At 41.4% G+C, this 20,900-nt stretch overlaps 1 protein-coding gene across 2 annotated transcripts; it reads left to right on the top strand.

Moving 5' to 3' along the window:
* The first annotated feature begins 254 nt into the window (after positions 1-254).
* Positions 255-20,101, top strand: Slc35g2 (solute carrier family 35 member G2). Of its 2 annotated transcripts, none has more exons than XM_050139453.1 (2): positions 255-543; positions 18,006-20,101. In XM_050139453.1, exon 2 carries the CDS (start codon positions 18,021-18,023, stop codon positions 19,257-19,259), a length of 1,239 nt encoding a protein of 412 aa, XP_049995410.1. In that variant the 5' UTR covers positions 255-543; positions 18,006-18,020; the 3' UTR covers positions 19,260-20,101. The 2 variants fall into 2 exon arrangements, with proteins under 2 accessions (XP_049995410.1, XP_049995409.1); XM_050139452.1 differs by lacking the exon at positions 255-543 and adding an exon at positions 745-893.
* Positions 20,102-20,900: the final 799 nt, after the last annotated feature.

The following is a 20,900-nucleotide window of genomic DNA, read 5'->3' as shown; positions in this document are numbered from 1 at the left end:
TGGGTAAAACGCCCGACAGAACTCAAGGATACCCCCAAACTCTTCTGTCCTGAGGTTTACCGATGCTGGACATCTTTTAAATATCAAGGAATCAATTTTAGTTCTTACAACCAGGTAGAAATGAATGGAGACTGCCTCCCTGTGCCTTCCCAGAAGACTATGACGCCCTGGCTGGTAGTGGAGTGCTTCTAAGTCTTCCCACCCCCACCCCTCACCCCCAAGGGCGTTGGCAGCTTCCATCGCCTGGGGCTCTCACGCCTCTCGGGGAGGGCCAGTCCCTGGGTCTAGGCAGGCATCCTGGTGGTCTCCAGCGGGTTTCCACTCCTGCGGAGGCCGGGATTGGGGGTTGGGGCGGCAAAGAGCGCAGGCGCAGTGCCCGCGTCTGGCGCCCCTTTCCTTGCTGGTCGCCCCTGGCAGTCCAGGCTGCAGTGGTCCCCACCGAGCGTGCGGTGGCCTCAGCTGACTAGGGAGGCCAAACCGGGAGCGCCGCTCGAGGAGAGTCCGCTAGAGCCCCGGGAGCATCCGCTTTGCCGTGACTTGCAGGTAACCGACTCGGTGGCGGGTGGGCAGCAGCGGGCGGTGCAGGACTCTACCTGCTTGCGGGCTGGTCCCGCCGGGAAGAGGGCGCGCAGCGAGCCCAACTCCCCACCGGTAGAGAGCCTCACTTGGGGAAAGGCAGGCTGGCGTCAAGCACCCGCCTACTTGACAGATCTCCGTGGGGCGCACGTCTCTGCGGGACGTCCGAAAGGCCACCCAGTGCCCACTTCTCCCTACTGCTGTCCTGGAAAATGGGAACAGCGGCTTGATAAAGTCAGCATCGGTCCGCGGTCTCATCCCACCCAGGTCCTGACACCGTTGCTTGTGGGAGCCCTTCCCCAGTCCGCATGATGAAGGTCAGGGGTGTTGTTCCTCCTCTGGCCCTCTGGAGCCCATGTTATCTCGGCGAGTGCTTGTGGCGTCATAGAAACGGTTTCAAAGGCAACTTTCAAAAATTGCTGGGTGGTTTTAGGAGTCTGACTGAGATTTTAGATTTTCCATCACTTTCCTGTGTCTAAGAGTCTTAAACTCCAGTATAGATGGACTGAGATTTTCGTGATTGTAGAAATCTTGTTTCGAGAGAGGAACGAGGAGGAAGGGCCCGGCCGTGGCCGAGTGTAGAGGTGGAGGTTCAGGGAAGTCAATTCCGCCTCATCCAGTCACGGAAAAGAAAATGCGGATTTTCTTGACGGAATTGGTTCTGGGGTTAGAATTTTACACAGCGTGTGTTCATTTGGTTCATTTGTGTTCATAGAGGGAGAAGAAGGGTCGCGAGAAATGACAGGAAGGACACTCATACTGGGGCAGCTGGGGGCGCTGCGCAGATCCACGTCACTGCCCAGGCTGTCATCAGGCGCTAGGAACTGGAGCAACTTCCCCTCCCAGTGAGGATTAAGGGGTCCAGGACAGTCTCACACTAGGCGGGGATGGTGAGGGAGTGGGTCTGCAGGGGCTCTGTGTGCAGGCTGTTCTCCCCCGGAAAGGACTTTCAGCAGAGTTGACGGTGTCCGTGGTGCTGAAGCTCCTTATTCCCTCCTCTAGGATTTCCTGGGCGCACGCCAGCCATAGTTTCCTGTTTTGCACCTTTGCCCAAAATAACCTATCGCCAAGGCAAGCGGACAGGACAGAGCCGGCCAGACACTGAAACCCTTCGCAGATGGGTTGAGCCTGACCTCCTGAGGGTAGCACTGCAGGGAAATGTGGTTTACCCTGGAGGAAGCGATAAAGCATATGTACAGCTTGTTTGATTGCCTAAGCGAAAGTGCGCACTGCGAGCAAGCACACACCTCGTGCGTGTGTAGGATGTGTGTACGAGGACATGCACACAAGCGCAATGCTCATCTCTTTTCAGAGCCAGCATGAACTACAAGGCACACATTTCCCAGAATCTTTTGTAATCCATCTTATTTTCTGACAACTCTTTAGTTTCTGGACTCTATTGCACCATTAATTTTCATAATCATCTGTCCCAAAGGCACCGTGCCTGTAGATTGAAGTACTTGGTGCATGGCCAAGCAACTAAGTATTCACACACATTTAAATTCCAAAGAATGCTGTACTAGAGGGACTAGGAGCATAGAGCATGCAAGAGACCTTATGTGGGCTCCTCAGTGCCACAAAAAAAATATAAATAAATAAATAGAAAGAAAAGAAAGCATGATTATTTAAAAAAATTTAAGTAATAAAAAGTGCATAAAACCAGAAAAAATTGAAAACAGGTTTGCTGTTATATGAGCACATGTGCACTTTAGACAGACTATTCTTTGTCTGTTGTGTTTTAACTAATGCAAAATTGTTTTGCCTTAGACTCTAAATTGCTGGGATTAGATAGGATTAAGGATATGTGCTACCAAGCCCAGCAAATGTCATACATTTTTCTTTTAGACAGATTTTATATAGCCACAGTTGGACTAAACACTTGATATGTAGACAATGAGGACCTTAAATTCCTACTCCTCCTGCCCTCACCTCCCGAAAGGTGAGATTACAAGCATGCACTACCATGCCTGGCCTAGCACCACCCTTAATAGGAATTATTGTAAGCATGGAATGAGAGAGATGTCTGTGCAGCGAAGAGTGCTTGCCTTTCTTGCAGACGACTTGTTTGATTCCCAGCACCTGTACTGCATCTTACAACTCTGCAGTTCCAATTCCAGATGTTCTATGTCCTCTTCCGTCCTTAGAGGGCACCGGGCATGCACATGGAGCACATACAGCGACACAGGCAAACATTCATACATATACTATAAAAATAAATCAATCAGTCTAAGGGGGAAGTTATGGTAAAGTACATGAATTCTATTTTCTCAAAGATTAAAATGCATTAAGTTGATGATAGTGCATTAGTACTAGACGCACAATGTACAGTGCTTCCTGGATTCATTCATTTGACTGAAACTTCATGCATATAAATTAGTAACTCCCTATTTCTCACTACCCTCCCACTCCTTGGTAAGCACCACTCTCCTCTTTTCTATGACTTTGCCCATGTAATTGGGATCACACATTATTTGTGATTGACTTATTTTTATTTAACATAATATCTCATTTCATTTGTATTCTTCCAGGTGATAGAATTTCTTTTTAAAGGCTTAATATCATTACTTTGTATTTACATATACTCCACGTAGAAATACATGAATGGATTTCTACGTGGAGTATATGTAAATACAAAGTAATAATAACTTAACTTGTTCCACTTGATATAACATCTTTGAACAAACACACGCTTGTTTAATTACAATCTTTTTTGTTTTGTTTTGTTGTTTTTTGAGACAGGGTTTCTCTTTGTAGCCTTGGCTCTCCTGGAACTTGCCCTGTCGATCAGGCTGGCCTCAAACCCACAGAAATTCTCCCGAGTGTTGGGATTAAAGATGTGTGCAACCACTGCCAAACTAATTACATTATAATCTTATAACAACATTCTAGAAGTAAAATTTGTTGTTCAAAGAATGGATATTTTTGGTTTTTGATTCATTAATTGGTTCAAATATTTATGTCCTTTCTTTCCCCCCTTAAGCATCTACAAAATCACCATGTTTAAGGAATATTTACTGGGCAAACACTATTCACAAATTGTGCCTTGAAAAGTAGATAAATATGCCAAGTGGTAGTGGCCCATACCTTTAGTCCCAGCACTCAGGAAGCACAGGCAGGTGAATCTCTGTGAGTTCAAGACCAGCCTTGTCTACAAAGACAGCCAGGAGCCCCCCCCCCCATCCTTTCACCAAAATCAGGCTTTATAATTTTTCTAAAGGTATTTTCTAATTAGACAGACAAAAAAAGAAAATTTGGTCATTTATTCATTACCAGTATTTCTCATTTTATAACTTGCTAACTCATATCTTTATTTTTCTATTGGCATGTTTATTTATTTATTTTAACTCATATACGCTCTTTGTATACTATTGGATTCCGTTTGTTGTGCTTTTGAGACAAAGTCTTACTCACTGTGTTGCCCTGCCTCGCCTACACGCCTTTGTAGACTACACTGACCTTGAAAGCAAGAGATCTGCTAAGTGAGAACCCGGGATTGAAGGCCTGTACCATCACGTTTTTTCTTTTTAATTTTGTTAATAATATTCTGTACAGAAATTTTCAATATATATACATATATATTTAAATTTCTATTCAAGTCGCGTTTCGCGTTACTTTTGAAACAGGATCTCTCCTTTAACTTGGAGCCTACCAACTGGCTAGACTGGCTGACTAGTGAGCTCCAGGAATCCACCTGCCTTCCCTCTTTCCCCTCAGTACCAAGGCTACTATATGTGCTATCGGTGGGCTTTTATGTGCTGCTGGGGATCTGAACACAAGTCTTCATGCTTGCTCAGCAAGCACTTCATCGACTGGGATATCTCAGTGTATACTAATATACTTCATTATATTTTCCAGCATTATGTCAGCCTTGCATTTCTCTATGATAAAGGTAATCCCGATCATTATCTCTGAGATACTGAGAATACAAGCATGCACCTGTTTCTATTGGTCTTCATATCTAAATATCTTCTCATGGGCATATTGTTTGAAGTTTCAAACCAATGATTCATTTAAAATTTGTAAAAAAGATACTTTAAAAATTAGATTTATTCTCTCATTTCCTTTTAAAATTCAATCCATTACAAGTTGTAAATTCTTTTGTAGATGAAACAATAAAAATAATTATTTTACTTTTCTAATATATACAAGTCCTGGGTTTGAGTGACAGAGCAAAAAGGGGTTAAAGAGTATTGATTTCTAATCCATCTATGCATATGTAGAACTATCCTTTAGAGTATTTTGCTGTTATCATCAAGAAAATGTGTCCAAGTACACTGATTAGTCAAAGTGGGAATGTATGTCAGTATGTTTCTTACAAGAGAGCTACCCATGCATAAGAATGTATACACAGAAGGTTCACCAAATGTCCTTTGACAACCATCTATTATGAATCGATGTAATGTCCAAAACAAAAGAATGATTATTTGAGTATTGATAAACTATTCTGTATTATTTTCTTTCTAGGGTTTAAAATCATTTTGAAATAGACAGATGAGAATAATAATTTTTTAAATATTTGCTTCTTCATTGGGGGAGGGGGCCACAGCACCTGTGTTAGGGATAACTTGCAGGAGTCGACTCTCTCCTGCTGTGAGCCCAGGAAATGGACCTCAGGTTGTCCGGCGTGGTGTGCAAGTTCCTGAGTCTGCTGAACCATCTCAACAGCCCTGGGGATAGAAACCTCGGGTTTTTACAGAATATCTTTTAAAAAAAAAAGCTGATTAGGAGAAATAAGATCAGGCTATAAAATGAAATTCTGCTAGTCAGTGCAGCTCTGTAGGCACCATCACAGATAGCTTGAAATGAATATTTTCAGATTATTACATTCATAACAATGAATGCAACATTCAGACACATGAAACATATGTAGGGTCATAATATATATTTTTCTGCTTTGTTGTTGTTGTTGATTGGTTGACTTTTTGAGGCAAGGTCTTGACTTTGTGACCAGACTGGCCTTGCCCTCTCTAGCTCCCTGGCTCAACCTCCTAGATGCTGAGATTGTAGTCATGTGCCCTGATTCTATTTTTCATATATAAATGATTTTTTCATCAGAACATTATTTTAAGATTTCAGACAACATTTTATGTATATTTAGATTACTGGCAGCTTAATATAACTTACTATAACTCTGTGTAATAGTGCTGTTTCCGCATGCTAAATTCCTAAAAGCTGATGTTCACACTGCATTGCAGGAGACAGTGCACAATTTCTGGAGTCTCACAGCACGCCTCGTCTTTCTTGCCTCAGTGGCAAAACACACGGCAGTATCACTACACAGCTTTACTGGACTTTTCACCTTAAGAACCTGAGGAACGAAAGAAAATACTTGCTGGTCCATTTTTCTATTATGTACTGACTTTATCTTGGTTCTAAACAGGGGTGAAGGTCTGGAGGGAGAGTGAGTGAGGCTTTTGAAAATGGTGGAGGACGACTGTCAGACTCTTACCGTTTTTTGGGTTCCTTTACCTCAAGAGTCAGGAGACATGAGAGTCAGACTGGAGAACTATGGACAACCCTCTGCGTCAGCTAATGTGATCAAGGGTTAAAGGTCTATAGTGAAGCTGGGACTTTCCTCAGAGACAGCCAACTAGGCCAGAGAGCGCCTGTTCTATCAGCATTTGTGACTCTGGTTTTGAGGTATGACATATCAAGAAAAAAGATAGCTATCATCCTTGCTTGAAGTGGTTAACAGTTTGTCAGAGGTCATGGTTATGTATACACACCACTCACAGTGATAGAGTATGTTAAGGAACATTCCAGAAGACAGTGTTCAGAGCCCAGAGAAGGAACAGATCATTTAGACAAAAGCTTCTTCAAGTGAGTTTCTATCCCCTGAATGTCTCAAGCTTTAAACAAATGGCCTTGTATTTTCTTAGGATGCGAATCTGGCTCCTCTTATTCTGGATATATTTATTTGCTCTTTCTCCTTTGATGGAACCAATCTCCTGACCTTATCAGCTACTTGACCCAAATCTTCTTAGGATTCAATCCTGATGGCCCTGCCAGCCTCTTCACAGCACCGAATAAACAGAGCTGTGGGCCAAGGAATTAAAATTTCAAAGGTGCTAATTACTTGTTAGAGTCCTTTACTAGATCTTCAAGCCCAAGGATGTCTACTTATAAAACTGCACCAACGCAAGGAAGAGAGGCTCTTGGGCAATGAGAGGAAGAGCTAAGAGGTACAAGTGACTATCTGGACAGTGAGTCAACACTCCACGAGAAACAGGGGGATCGAGGGTAGAGACAGCCAAATGAGGACCTTTGTGAGAGGATTCTCCAAACATGGTTAGAGTTCAAGGACTGTTCACCTACCACCATGCTTGGCTCTTAAAACATTTTATTTAAATGTGTGTGTGTGTGTAGGTCATAACACAAATTGTGAGGTCTTTCTGAGTTGGATTTGCCAGTAGCAAGCACCTTTTACTTCGTGAAGCGTCTTCCCATCCCCCTTCTCTGCTGTGTTAAGGACACATTGCATTGAGGCATAAAGATATCACTTGCTCTATTTCTGAAGAGGGAAATATTGCTTCTCTGAGCAGCTTCTGAAATTGCATTCCTAGGAGATGGATGATACTGTCTTCTGTTTCAGTGCTGACTCCATTTCCTGGTCCAGACGCTCAGAAATCTGTGCATGCGTTAGAGAACAGCATGAGGTCCATCTGTTCAGGTCAGATTTCCCCACATTAGCATGAAGATTTATGGGGTGGGAACTTATGTAAGAAAAGCCAATGGGAACGACAGCATATTCTTTGCTGCCATTTGGAATCTACGTTATATTTTTAGTTCGTCATGAAAATACCATAGTATATACACAGGCATACACCGGATTCTTCCAAAGGCAGTAACAAAGGCATCTCCCTCGGTTTGTAGTCATTTACCTCTGTTTGGGTTTAAGCACTAGACACCATCCATTCATATTTTCCTGTAAAATGGTCTATTTATCCACAGCTTTCCGCACACAGATGGCACAGATAGACAAGAACTACGCTTGGCTTCTTGGTGACTCGTCAGACTAAAATACACAGTCGTGATTTGTTTTTTTCTTCTTTAGAAAGTAGATTAAACTTTTTTAGATTTTAAATAGATATTTACATAGAAAAATTTAAAAATCATAAGTACATATGCATGCATATAAATTAGTATACACATGCATATTAATTATTCTATATAAATAGAACCCCTACCCATGAGTATTCTTTAGATCTTTCTTTCTTTCTTTCTTTCTTTCTTTCTTTCTTTCTTTCTTTCTTTCTTTCTTTCTTTCTTTCTGTGGAGGCACAGAATCTCATGTAGCTCAGGCAGGCTTCAAACTTTCTATGTAGTCAAGGATGGCACTGCACTCCCAACCTTTAGAGTGTTGCCATGTCTGGGTTATATGGTACCAAGCATCAAACCCATGGCATCCTACCTGCTGGGCAAATACTCTTTCCACTGAACTACAATCCCATCCCATGAATACACTTTTATAAACTCTCCATCATATAAAGAGAGCCATGGTGACTACCCTTATGTGTCTTACTGATGATCTCCTTAGCTTCCATTATTGGAAATAGCATGGGTGGGAGAATTCACACATATAAAAACAAAAAACATTCTTTTTTTGCTTTTGTTTTTTTTAATTCATCAATATTTATTGAGCTCTACATTTTTCTCTGCTCCCCTCCCTGCCTTTCCTCTCCCCTCCCCCAAGGACCCCATGCTCACAATTTACTCAGGAGATTCTTGACTTTTTCTACTTCCTATGTAGATTAGATCTATGTAAGTCTTTTTTAGTGTCCTCATTGTTGTCTAGGTTCTCTGGGATTGTGGTTTGTAGGCTGGTTTTCTTTGCTTTATGTTTAAAAAGCACCTATGAATGAGTACATGTGATAATTGTCTTTCTGTGTCTGGGTTACCTCACTCAAAATAATGTTTTCTAGCTCCATCCATTTTTCTGCAAAATTCAAGCTGTTGTTCTTTTTTTCTGTTGTGTAGTACTCCATTGTGTAAATATACCACATTTTCCTCATCCATTCTTCTATCAAGGGACATTTAGGTTGTTTTCAGGTTCTGGCTATGACAAACAATGCTGCTATGAGCATAGTTGAGCACATGTTCTTGTGGCACGATTGAACAACCTTCGGATATATACCCAAAAGTGGTATTACTGTGTCATGAGGAAGGTTGTTTCCTAATTTTCTGAGAAATCGCCACACTAACATCCAAAGGGGTTGTATCAGCTTGCATTCCCACCAGCAATGCAGAAATGCTCCCTTTTCCCTACAACCTCTCCAGCATAAATTGTCATCAGTGTTTTTGATCTTGGCCATTCTTACAGGAGTAAGATGGAATCTCAGAGTTGTTTTGATTTGCATTTCTCTGGTGACTAAGGATGTTGAACATTTCCTTAAGTGTCTTTCAGCCATTTTAGATTTCTCTGTTGAGAGTTCTCTGTTTAGGTCTGTACTCCATTTTTTTTTTATTGGATTATGTGTTCTTTTGGTATCCAATTTCTTGAGTTCTTTGTATATTTTGGAGATCAGACCTCTGTCTGATGTGGGGTTAGTGAAGATCTTTTCCCATTCTGTAGGCTGTTGTTTTGTCTTGCTGACTGTGTCCTTTGCTTTACAGAAGCTTTTCAGTTTCAGGAGGTCCCATTTTTTGTTTCTCTCAGTGTCTGTGCTGCTGGGGTTATATTTAGGAAGTGGTCTCCTGTGCCAATGTGTTCAAGTGTACTTTCCACTTTCTCTTCTATAAGATTCAGTGTGGCTGGATTTATGTTGAAGTCTTTGATTCATTTGAACTTGAGTTTTGTGCATGTTGATAGATATGGGTCTATTTTCATTCTTCCACATATTGATATCCACTAATGCCAGCACCACTTATTAAATATGCTTTCTTTTTTCCATTTGATATTTTTTTTTGCTTCCTTATCAAAGATCAGGTGTTCGAAGATGTGTGGATTGATATCCTGGTCTTCTATTGGTTCTATGGGTCCTCCTGTCTGTTCTTATGCAAATACCAGGCTGTTTTTAGTACTGTAGCTCTGTAGTAGAGTTTGAAGTCAGGGATTGTGATGCCTCCAGAAGTTCTTTTATTGTACAGCATTCTTTTGGCTATCCTTGTTTTTCGGTTTTTTTGTTTGTTTGTTTGTTTTTCCATATGAAGTTGAGTACCGTTCTTTCATGGTCTTTGAAGAATTTTGCTGGGATTTTGATAGGCATTGTGTTGAATCTGTCACACATATAAAATTTTGATACCTATTGCTAACTAACTTTTGATGAGAATTACATAATCCTCCTTGTTAATGTAGAGTCCTTGGCAATGACGTGGACTTGATAAGTCTCTTCACCTTTGCAGGGTGTGTGTGTGTGTGTGTGTGTTGTGTGTGTGTGTGTGTATTTCACATTAATGGAGTGTGGTGATTTTAGTATGTCTATGTGTACTGTGTTGCCTACCAGGTATTGTAAAATTAAATTCAAAATGTGACTTATGGTTTGGTTTGAAACAAGAGGGCATCTAATGACCAGCTGTTAATAGTCTTATCTTTAGGATTTTACTGAAATATAGTATATGGAAAGAGGTAACTGAATTGTAACTTTATTAATTGTAACATCAGTCTGTTATGTGAAGAATTCGGTATGATTTAAACAAGATCAAATTTGTAAAATTTTGTTACTAATTCATTGTGGCATTTCCAGACATTGGCCTGGAGTGCGCCTTGGAGATTCAGGCTTGGTGCTCACACATAAACAGCAGGAAGAACAGGGCATGGGAGCAGGTGGTGCAGGCAGTGTTTCAGGGACCTAAGGGCAGACTGTTGCTGCTGGGGTGTTCCTTTTTCTGTCAGAGATTCTTGCATATCTGAGGAGGTTGGAAAACTTCTTTGAACTCAGCTGGGATGTTTGATACCCTTTCATAAGACTTAGTTAAATAATAAGCAGCTAAGAAGTACATCAACAACCCAAGAATTTCTTTTACACTAAAACAGCATGTAATCAATGCAATAAATCAATGATTTAACCATGCAGAGACATATAAAAAGATCCTAAAATAGAAAAATACCATTTTACATGGGCAGAGTGATACATACCTTTAATCCCAGCACTGAGGAGGCAGAGGCAGGTGAATCTCTTTGAGTTTGAGGCCAGCCTGGTCTACATAGTAAGTTTCAGGACAGCCAGGGCTATGCTCCCCTCTCCCCACAAAGAGAAAAAGATGGTTTTATTCTTGCCCTCCTTTCTAGCATTACTAATCAGCAGCAGGATGAATGTAAAGGTGCTGATTTCACTGCAAATTGATTTTGCTTAACTTTGTTTTTCTTTCAGGCAGGAGGAAAATAAGTGTTAGATGGTAAGCATGTGTCACCTGAGAATGTCATAGTTTATATGAATTGATAACTACTTTTCCCAGGTTAGACCCTTTGCTGGAAGGGAGAGTGCTGATCATAGGGTACTAAACTTGGGATCGGGGCTGTAGCTCGGTGGTAGAGCATTTGCTTGTCATGCGTGAGGCCCAGGTGTGATCTCTAGAATCCATGAATAAGAAGGTTAATAGCATAAATGGTGAAAATCTTGCATTCCAGAGTGTTCTTAGCTGCCAGGCAACACACTCATTAGTGTGCCAGAATGGATTTTAAAGTGTCACATCAGAACTGCTCTGTTCCAAACCAGGCATCATCACTGTCACAGAAGCCAAATCCGTCTACTTGTTTGAAAACTGACACAGACAGGAAAAAAAAAATGTTTAGTAAAAAAATAAAACAAACGAAAACTTTTTCAAAAACCTAGTATTGCCAGGTGTGGTGGCTCATGCTTTTAATCTCAGTCCTCTAGAGGCAGAGGCAGGTGGATCTCTATGACTTTCAGGACAGGCTGGTCTACATATTGAGTTCCAGGACAGCTAGGGTTATATACTGAGACTCTGTCTCAAAGGACAAAACAAAAAACAAAACCCCAGAACCCCTGGTATGCATGGCTTGTTACAGTCCATTAGGTCATTAGCCATCACTGAGTAGTGAGGAGCCAGGCTTCTTTTACAGCAGCATGTCCACGTTGAGGGCAGACTGGATGACTAGCCTGATTCAGGCTGCCTTGCTCTACCATATCCTCCCTGCCCCGATGGACTGAACCCTTGGGAACCAGAGCAAGATAGAAGATATGTCTGACAGGACATGAACATGGTGTGGAAGATGCAGGTGGCCCTACATGTAACCCTGAGAGCATTTTTGAGGAAGCTGACCAGCAGAGAAAATGTCCCTAGAGACACTGAGCAAACCATCACACCTGGGGTGCACATTAGCAGTGTCCCCATATACACCTGTACTACTTGGCTCTTACCTCTTGGTCACTCCTGCTGGGAGACATGTTGGACAATGCCATCCATCTACTGTTTGGGATTCACCTGGGCTTCCAGCCCTGCATTCACAAAGTTGGCAATGATGCCGGGATTGCCAGAGCACTTCCTATACCACCCAGCAGTGATGGAGGTGGGTCTTGTTCTTATCTGTTGCTTTCATTGGTTAATAATAAAGAAACTGCCTCGGCCCTCATAGGACAAAAAATTAGGTAGGTGGAGTATACAGAAGAGAATTCTGGGAAAATGAAGCTGAGTCTAGGAGTCGCCATGTTTCTCCCTCTCCAGACAGACGCAGGTTAAGATCCTCCCTGGTAAGCCAGCTCGTGGGCTACACAGAATATTAGAAATGGGTTAGAACAATATGTAAGAGCTAGCCAATAAGAAGCTGGAACTAGCCGGGCCAGACAGTGTTTGAAAGACTACAGTTTCCGTGTAATTATTTCGGGGCATAAGCTAGCCATGCGGGCGGCTGGGTGCTGGGGACGCAGCCTCGCTGCTCATATTTCAACACAGCAGCAGTGGTGGTGCCTGCAGTGACAAATCCCTCACGGAGAAGCAAACCCCTATGCTGGGCTTGATTACACACCCTAGCTCTTAGGAACCTGAGGCGGAAAGGAGGATTATCACAAGAAGATTAGCCCGGACTAGATGAGACCCTACCTCAGAAGAAAAAGAAAAGACAATATATTCTAGTGAATTGAATCTTTTTTACTCTTCAAAACTTAAACTATAAGCCGGGCGGTGGTGGCGCACGCCTTTAATCCCAGCACTCAGGAGGCAGAGGCAGGCGGATCTCTGTGAGTTCGAGACCAGCCTGGTCTACAAGAGCTAGTTCCAGGACAGGCTCCAAAACCACAGAGAAACCCTGTTTCGAAAAAAAAAAAAAACTTAAACTATAGAAAAACGTTACTTCTGGATAGTATAAATAGTACTAAGAAGTTAAGCACTTGTTTTTATGTAGATTTAATAAAGTGTCATTATAATTCTGGTAAATTTTCAGGTGACAATTCCAAGTATCTTGAAATACTTTATCAATTTCACAAAACCAATTCCAAGATGTTGACATTTATGGATCTATTGATCTTAAGCCAACTCAAGGGGTATATCTTATTCTAGCCCCAAGTTTGAAAATAGAAAAAGGTTCAAGTCAGTAGTTTTTGATGGTTAAAGCATTAGAAATTCTTGCCTCCAACTTCTCAGTGAACCTGTTTATCTTGTCATTCACTCCAGGCTCATTTTCACTACCACTTCCTTCTTTCTTTCCTTCTTTCTTTCCTTCTTCCTTCCTCCCTTCCTTTCTTCCTTCCTTCTATCCTTCCCTCATTCTTTCTTTACTTATTTCTTTCTTCCTTATTCTCCTCCTCCCTCTCTTCTTCCTTTTTTCCCAATAAATGGTTTGGGGTGGACTATACTTGATGAAGATGTATGAGCAACAGAGGCTCCGAGCCTTTAAAAAACAATGGCATCTCAATTTAGGTGTACTTACTCACTCACCCATTGGAAGTATGCCTAGAAAGAACATTTTAATTTGCCCTTTGCTTTTTTAGCACAGAGAAAGTAGTCAGAAAGAAAGGGTGAGCAGTGATGGGTTCAGTCACTGTTTAGAATGGCAAGGAAATGTGAGTCTCTTGGGAGCAGTTGGTTTTTGTCCAAGATAGCTAGGCACTAGGCAAGAAGACCAAACATCAGAAATTGGTAAACTGTAAGCCCAACAGAACAGAAAGTCTTCCGTAGCAAAGATCTGTGTATTGAGGACCTTTGGAACTGACCTGAGAAAACGCACACCTGCAATTTAAAGGATATCTAACAAAGAAACAAAGATACTGACAGAAACAATTCAAAGGATCAGAGTGTGAAATTCAGGACCACCAAGGCAATTACTGTAGGACAGTGACTCATGCTAACATGAAGCTTGATAGCTAGTCTGAAGTCTGCAGATAGGTGACCAGGGAGGGGAGATTAGAGCAAGCTGGAAACTCATGAACACAATCTGAGGAACAAAGGAAAAGTAGTGCATGGGCAGGTTGGAACTTTCAGGGCATCAAATATTTGGATTTTTTTTTTTAGGCATAAAGGTAAAATATTTATTACAGGAGAAAGGGAGAGAGAGAGAGAGAGAGAGAGAGAGAGAGAGAGAGAGAGAGGAGGAGAGATAAAAGGAGAAAGAGACAGAGAGAACGCGAGTGCACGTCAAAGAAGCAGAAAAGGAAGTCTATTTGGATCTTTGAAATTACAAAATGACTAAGCATCGCTTAGACATCCTCCTTATTAGGTTAGCCCCAACTCCATGAAATTATGTAATCTTTTAATTGAGTTAAATTCAACTGATTTGGAATTTTTTTTCTTTTCTTTTTTGAGACGAGGTCTCGTGTAGCCTGGGCTGGCCTTGAACACCCTGCGTATCTGAGGATGGTCCTGAACTCCTGATGTTCCTGCCTCCATCACTTAAGTGCTGGGATTATAGGCTTATACAACACCTGGTTTAGGGGGTTTTAATCACATCTACGAAATCCATTCATGACAACACTTAGATTTGTGTTTGATCAAATAAGTGAGTTCTGTAGTTCAGCTTGGCCTAGTTTATACATCAAACGGCTATTACACAAGAGGAGTCAGTGTGTGACCTGTAGCCCTTCCATTTTCCTTCCTGTGCCAGTGCACTAGAGAAGCTGCAGTCCAAAAGATAGAGACAAAGCAAATAAGATAAACCTTTCTTTTTTTTTTTAAATATTTCTTATTGTTTATTTATTTTATGTGCACTGGTGTGAAGGTGTCAGATCCCCTGGAACTGGATCTTCAGACAGTTGTGAGCTGCCATGTGGGTGCTGGGAACTGAACCCAGGTCCTCTGGAAGAGCAGTCAGTGCTCTTAACCGCTGAGCCATCTCTCCAGCCCCCTAAACCTTTCTTTACAATATTAAAAACATTTTTTTTTTGAGACAGGGTTTCTCTGTGTAACAGCCTTAGTTGTCCTGGAATTCACTATGGAGATCAGGGTGGCCTTGAACTCACAGAGATCTACCTGCCTCTGCCTCTGGGATTAAAGTGTGCGCCACCACTGCAGGGCTACAATTTTTAAAATATTTACTTATGGTGTGTGGGTATATGCATAGGCACACATGTGCCACGGCATGTATATAGAAGTCAGAGGGCAAACAGTTCTTTTTCTCCCATGTGAGTTCTAGGGACTGAATTCAGATCATCATTCTCTTTGGAGTGTGCCCTTGGTCACTGAGCCTTGGCCATCTTGATGGGCTGATAAACCCTTCTACAGTCCCCAAAAGGAGAGAATATAAAGAATAAAACAGCAAGCTACTCTTCCTCCCTGATCATGTCCCTGGAGCTGTATATTTCTCCTGTAGCAGTAAGGGCAAAGCTTTGGATGGGTATAAGGTAAAATTTTAATAATAGCAGCAAATGGGAAGTGATGGAATGTAAAATTTCATTAAGATAATTACTGGCCATCAAGGAAAGGAGAATTGGCATAGTTAAATTGGATACAGTAACTAGCAACATAAAACTCCAGAGCTGAGCCATGCAGGAAGCAACATGATTACATTATACAAATTAAATTAGAAGTGCTGCAATTGTTTAGATGAAGAAGTGTCTGGAGAAGTCAAAGAAGGCTTGCTCCTAAAGACAGAATTTGAATTAGTTCCTAACAGACGATCAGTATTTAGAATGTTGGAGCAGAGGAGAAACTAGTGGAATAAAAGCTCGGAAAATGATTTTTTTACACATTTGGTACAAGGTCGGGGGACACCACACAATTTGTGGAGCAAAGTGTGGATGCCAAGAGGCTAAGCACAGACCAGGCCCACACTAAGCCTAGCAGAGGAGTTGAATCTCGTGGGGCCCAGGCTAGTCTCAAACCCACTCACTATGTAGCTGAGGATGGCCTTTTCTTCCTGGTCTTCCTGGCTCTACCTCCTAAGTGTTGGGAATATAGGGTGTCCTGTGTTCGCTGATGTTGATAGTGGAGAAAGGAGATCTGTAGAGAACTCTTGGTTCTTGGATGAGGAAAACTTGGAGGAAAGTTTTTGTTCTGAATCTTTTAAAGACAACTTGTAACAACAAGATAACGCCCGTGGGATTTAGAGGAGGGCTGGAACTCAAGGGAATCAGACAGGATGCCAGGGGAATGTTGTAGTCTGGAACCCACAGTGGCTTCTTCTAAACTAATAACATTAATGTGGAATTAGAGAAAGAAAGCTCCAAGAAACATTTTGAATACAAAAACCATAAGAAAAGCCGGGCGATGGTGGCGCACGCCTTTAATCCCAACACTCGGGAGGCAGAGGCAGGCGGATCTCTGTGAGTTCGAGACCAGCCTGGTCTACAGAGCTAGTTCCAGGACAGGCTCCAAAGCCACAGAGAAACCCTGTCTTGAAAAACCAAAACCAAAAACAAAACAAAACAAAGAACTGTAAGAAAGAGTCAGTTTGGAGTGTGATGGTGGAAAGGAGGCTGCAGAGTGCTCCTTGGTTGCCAGCGCGGGGATCTGGAAGGACTGCGAGATCAGCACAGAAGTGAGGGAGCTGGGAAGACAGCGCCTTTGAGACTGTCACTGAGTTTGAGGTCATTCATTCTAAAGCCACAATTTTTAAAAAGAAAATGGAGAGAAGTGAGGAATAAAGAACAGTCGAATTTCTTGAGCTCGGTCTGCCAGCGACACCGCAGGAGAAGGCTGGTTAGGTCTGGAGGGTCTGGAGGCATGGGTGGTATTTTTCCATGACTTCTTCCAGCTGAAGAAGACTTCCAGAAGAAAAGGGGGTAAACAGAACAGCTATCCAGACGGCGTCAAAAGAATAGAAGTGGATTTGCTTCTGGGGTCATGGTTTAAGTCTTGAATTGATGAGCTTAGGCAAGGATTTGGGAAGTCGTGAGCAAAGAAAAAATTCCCCTTTTCTCTGTTGTCTCTTCCCTTTTAGGGTGGACAACTTCAGTACGTTCCACATGTCTGGTCACAAATGATAATGCCAGATCCTCTCTTAGGGCAGAAGAAAAGAATCACTGAAAAGAAAAAGGAAATTGTTCAAAGAAAGATAGGAAGGCAGACAGTGAGAAAGAAAACACTGTCAAAGATACCCAGTGTTTCATAGGATAATTATAGGTGAAAATAGCCAAAACTACTGCTAACATTTATTGAAAGTTTACTGCATATACTTCTGTGGAAAATTCTTTATATTCAGTATTTCTTTAATCCTTACTTTGAAGGATGCTTAATATTTTCCTAACCACAGCGTATCATAATACCAAGTGCTGGAATTATAGATATGTATCACTCGGTTTAGATCCTGTTATTATATAGAATTATGTGGAATAATTTTGGGGACTGATGAGAGGCACAGTGGTTAAAAGCACTTCCTGCTCTTTTAGTTTAGTTCCCAGCACCCATGTGGGGTGGCTCACAACAATCTATAATCCAATTCCAGGAAATTCAACTCCCTTTTCTGGCCTGTGAGGATATCTGCATACCTATGCGTGCGTGCGCGCGCGAGCGCACACACACACACACACAAATTTTAAAAAATCTTTAAAATACTTTGGATTTATGTATTTACAACTTAGAACATAGACAAATGGACACAATAAAAAGGCAAGGTGTGATTGATGTTGCTTTTTATTTTTTGTGTTTTTTTTTAAAGATGGGTAAAAATGAAAAGATGGGAAAATATCAGTGTGTCATGTACGAATGAGGTATAAAGCTGAAAGACTAGTTGCACCTATGGTATATGTCTCTAATCCTAGCAGTTGGGAGTTGGGGACAGGAAGCTCAAGTGTTCAAGGCCAGCATGGGCTAAAAAAACCCAATTAACCAAAACAAACAAAAGAGCTAAATAAGAACAAATACAGCGAGACATTGGGACAGGTTTACAGTAGGGGCGATCGGAGGGTGGAAAAGCCCACTGGGCTTCACATATGTGATAGTGCATACACCAGATCAAAAATTCCTACTGTTTTCTGTCCAGAATTTTGTTATAATATCTACCTTCCATTCCTGAATTAGTGTGTGTGTGTGTGTATAATAGTAATGTGGTTTTCAATGCAATAAACATGTATTTTTTTTCTTTTTATTTCCTTAAATAGAATTTATCTGAAGAAATGGATAATTCTCCATCCAAAAAATATCCAGTTAAAAAACGGGTAAAAATCCATCCCAACACAGTTATGGTGAAATACACCTCTCATTATCCCCAACCTGGAGACGACGGGTACGAAGAAATCAACGAAGACTACGGCAGATTCATGGAGGAGAATCCGAAGAGAAGCCTGCTAAGTGAGCTGAAGAGAAAAGGAAGAACTTTGTTTGGAACCATGGACCCTCAGCCTCCACCAACCGACGACTCAAGAGGCAGTGGGATGGCACAGTTCCAGAGCTTTGCAGAAAAAAACATTTTTCAGTCCCGAAAAATGTGGCTAGTGCTGTTTGGCTCTGCCTTGGCTCATGGATGTGTGGCTCTCATCACTAGGCTTGTGTCTGACCGCTCTAAAGTTCCATCTCTAGAATTGATCTTTATCCGTTCTGTGTTGCAGGTCTTATCGGTGTTAGTTGTGTGTTATTACCAGGAAGCTCCTTTTGGACCCAGCGGATACAGACTACGACTTTTCTTTTACGGTGTATGCAATGTGATTTCTATCACCTGCGCTTACACCTCCTTTTCAATAGTTCCTCCCAGCAACGGGACGACGATGTGGAGAGCCACAACCACAGTCTTCAGTGCCGTCCTAGCGTTCCTACTTGTGGACGAGAAAATGGCTTATGTTGACATGGCTACAGTGGTTTGCAGTATCTTAGGGGTTTGTCTCGTCATGATTCCCAACATCGTTGACGAAGACAACTCTTTGTTAAATGCCTGGAAAGAAGCCTTTGGGTACACTATGACTGTGATGGCTGGACTGACCACTGCCCTTTCGATGATAGTGTACAGATCCATCAGGGAGAAGATCAGCATGTGGACTGCACTGTTCACCTTTGGTTGGACTGGGACACTCTGGGGAGTATCTACTATGTTTGTCCTTCAAGAACCTATTATCCCTTTAGACGGAGAGACGTGGAGCTATCTCATTGCTATATGTATCTGTTCTACTGTAGCATTCTTAGGAGTTTATTATGCCTTAGACAAATTCCACCCAGCTTTGGTCAGCACAGTACAGCATCTGGAGATTGTGGTAGCTATGGTCTTACAGCTTCTAGTGCTACACATATTTCCTAGTGTTTATGATGTTTTTGGAGGGGTGATCATTATGACTAGTGTATTCGTCCTTGCTGGCTATAAACTGTACTGGAGGAATGTAAGGAGGGAAGATTATCAGGAAATACTGGACTCTCCCATTAAATGAACACCTGGTTATTATTATCTTGTTAATGTCTAGTTATTAACATGTACATTGCCCTTTTAATATTTACCTGTGGATGTCTTTTATGTTATATAATTGATAGAGTGCTATATAGTATAAATAATTATGCAGACGCAGGAAGATATTCCAGACCAATATATTAAAGCATAAATATTAAATAGATGAAATATGTCATGAACTTTGTGTATTTATAATTATTAATAAAAGTAATTGTGGTAGAAGGGTATCATTCTCCATCACCAAAGATACAAGACTAGGAGTCTCCAATTGAATCTTTGTGGTTATAAACTTCTTTTTTTTAATTTATTTTAGGTTATAAACTTCTAAAACCTGAAAAATGTTTTTGTTTTGTTTTGAGAAAGGGTCTTTCTGTGAAGTCCTGGCTGTCCTGTAGATCAGACTGGTCTTGAACTCACAGAGACCTGTCTGCCTCTGTCTCTCGAGTGTTGGCATTAAAGGTGTGAGCCACTAAGCCTGGGGAGAAATGTTTATTCTTTTTTTTTTTTTAAACAGGGTTTCTCTGTTTAGCCTTGGCTGTTCTGAGAGCTGGGATTAGAGTCATGCACCACCATTGTCCAGCTGAACAAAGTTTATTCTTAATGTTCTACAGATGTGCAGCAAGCATCCTTCAACATTCAAAAATATTCATTCATGAAAATTACACATAGGATAAAATGTTGGACACCTAGCTAAAGTCCATATTTCCACTAAAAATCTAAAGGCCTAGAGTTGAGATAAGTAAGGGGAGTAAAGAAAAGGTGGATTTTCAGGAGCTGGAAAGTTTGTCTTATAATAGGCCACATTAGGCAATATATAGGGAATGAGTGGAGGGTATAATGAATTCTTCTCCTGTTTATGAGTCTATGGTAAGTACTTAAGTAAAGCAGACATGCCACACTCCAAAAAAAAAAAAAAAAAAAAAAAAAAAAGACAAGCCCAGCAACATGTCTTTTGCATTGAGGAACCAAAGTAGATGTGGTTTCTTGTGCAAGAGCCGCACAAGATGAAGCCAGCCACAATTGCAGCATAGATGGAGAGGGACTTTCCATGACCCATGCCTTGCTGTGTTATTGGTGGTTGAGACCTGCTGGGAGAGAGAGAATCATTTTTGTTCCTATTGGTATATTATTGTGTTTCAGTGCCGTCCCCCACTACATATGGACAGCACTGATTGGATTGGATTTAATGGGTTAAAAAAAAAAAGTCATTTCCAGGATTGCCAGGGCTACACAGAGAAACTCTGTCTCAAGAAAAAAAAGCCATTAGTTGGGAGGGGAACATGATGAGGGGCATATGGGCATGGGGGGAGAGTTAGAGGAGGAAAATGGGGTTGGATATGATCATACTTTATTGTATACATGTATGAAATTCTCAAGAATAAAGAGAAATTAAAACTAAATTGTTTTTTAACACACTAGCACTAACCATGTTATAGCAGAAAATTGACATGGTTTCCTGAGACTCCACAAAAGGGCCTCTAGGTCTGTAAAAGAATACAAGATATCATTAATTTGAGTTTAATTTGGGCCATTATTAATCCTGCACAAGTACATGTTGATGTGATACTGATTATTGAGGTTCTGTCTCTTAGCTCCCAACCCACCCATCTATACTTTCCTATGT

The sequence above is a fragment of the Alexandromys fortis genome, unplaced genomic scaffold (genome assembly GCF_014885135.2).
Source record: "Alexandromys fortis isolate MF-2015 unplaced genomic scaffold, M_Fortis_MF-2015_v1.1 scaffold_36, whole genome shotgun sequence".
In the NCBI taxonomy this organism is placed as follows: domain Eukaryota; kingdom Metazoa; phylum Chordata; class Mammalia; order Rodentia; family Cricetidae; genus Alexandromys; species Alexandromys fortis.
Note: the sequence above shows the minus strand (reverse complement) of the source record. Positions and strands in the feature narration are given on the sequence as shown.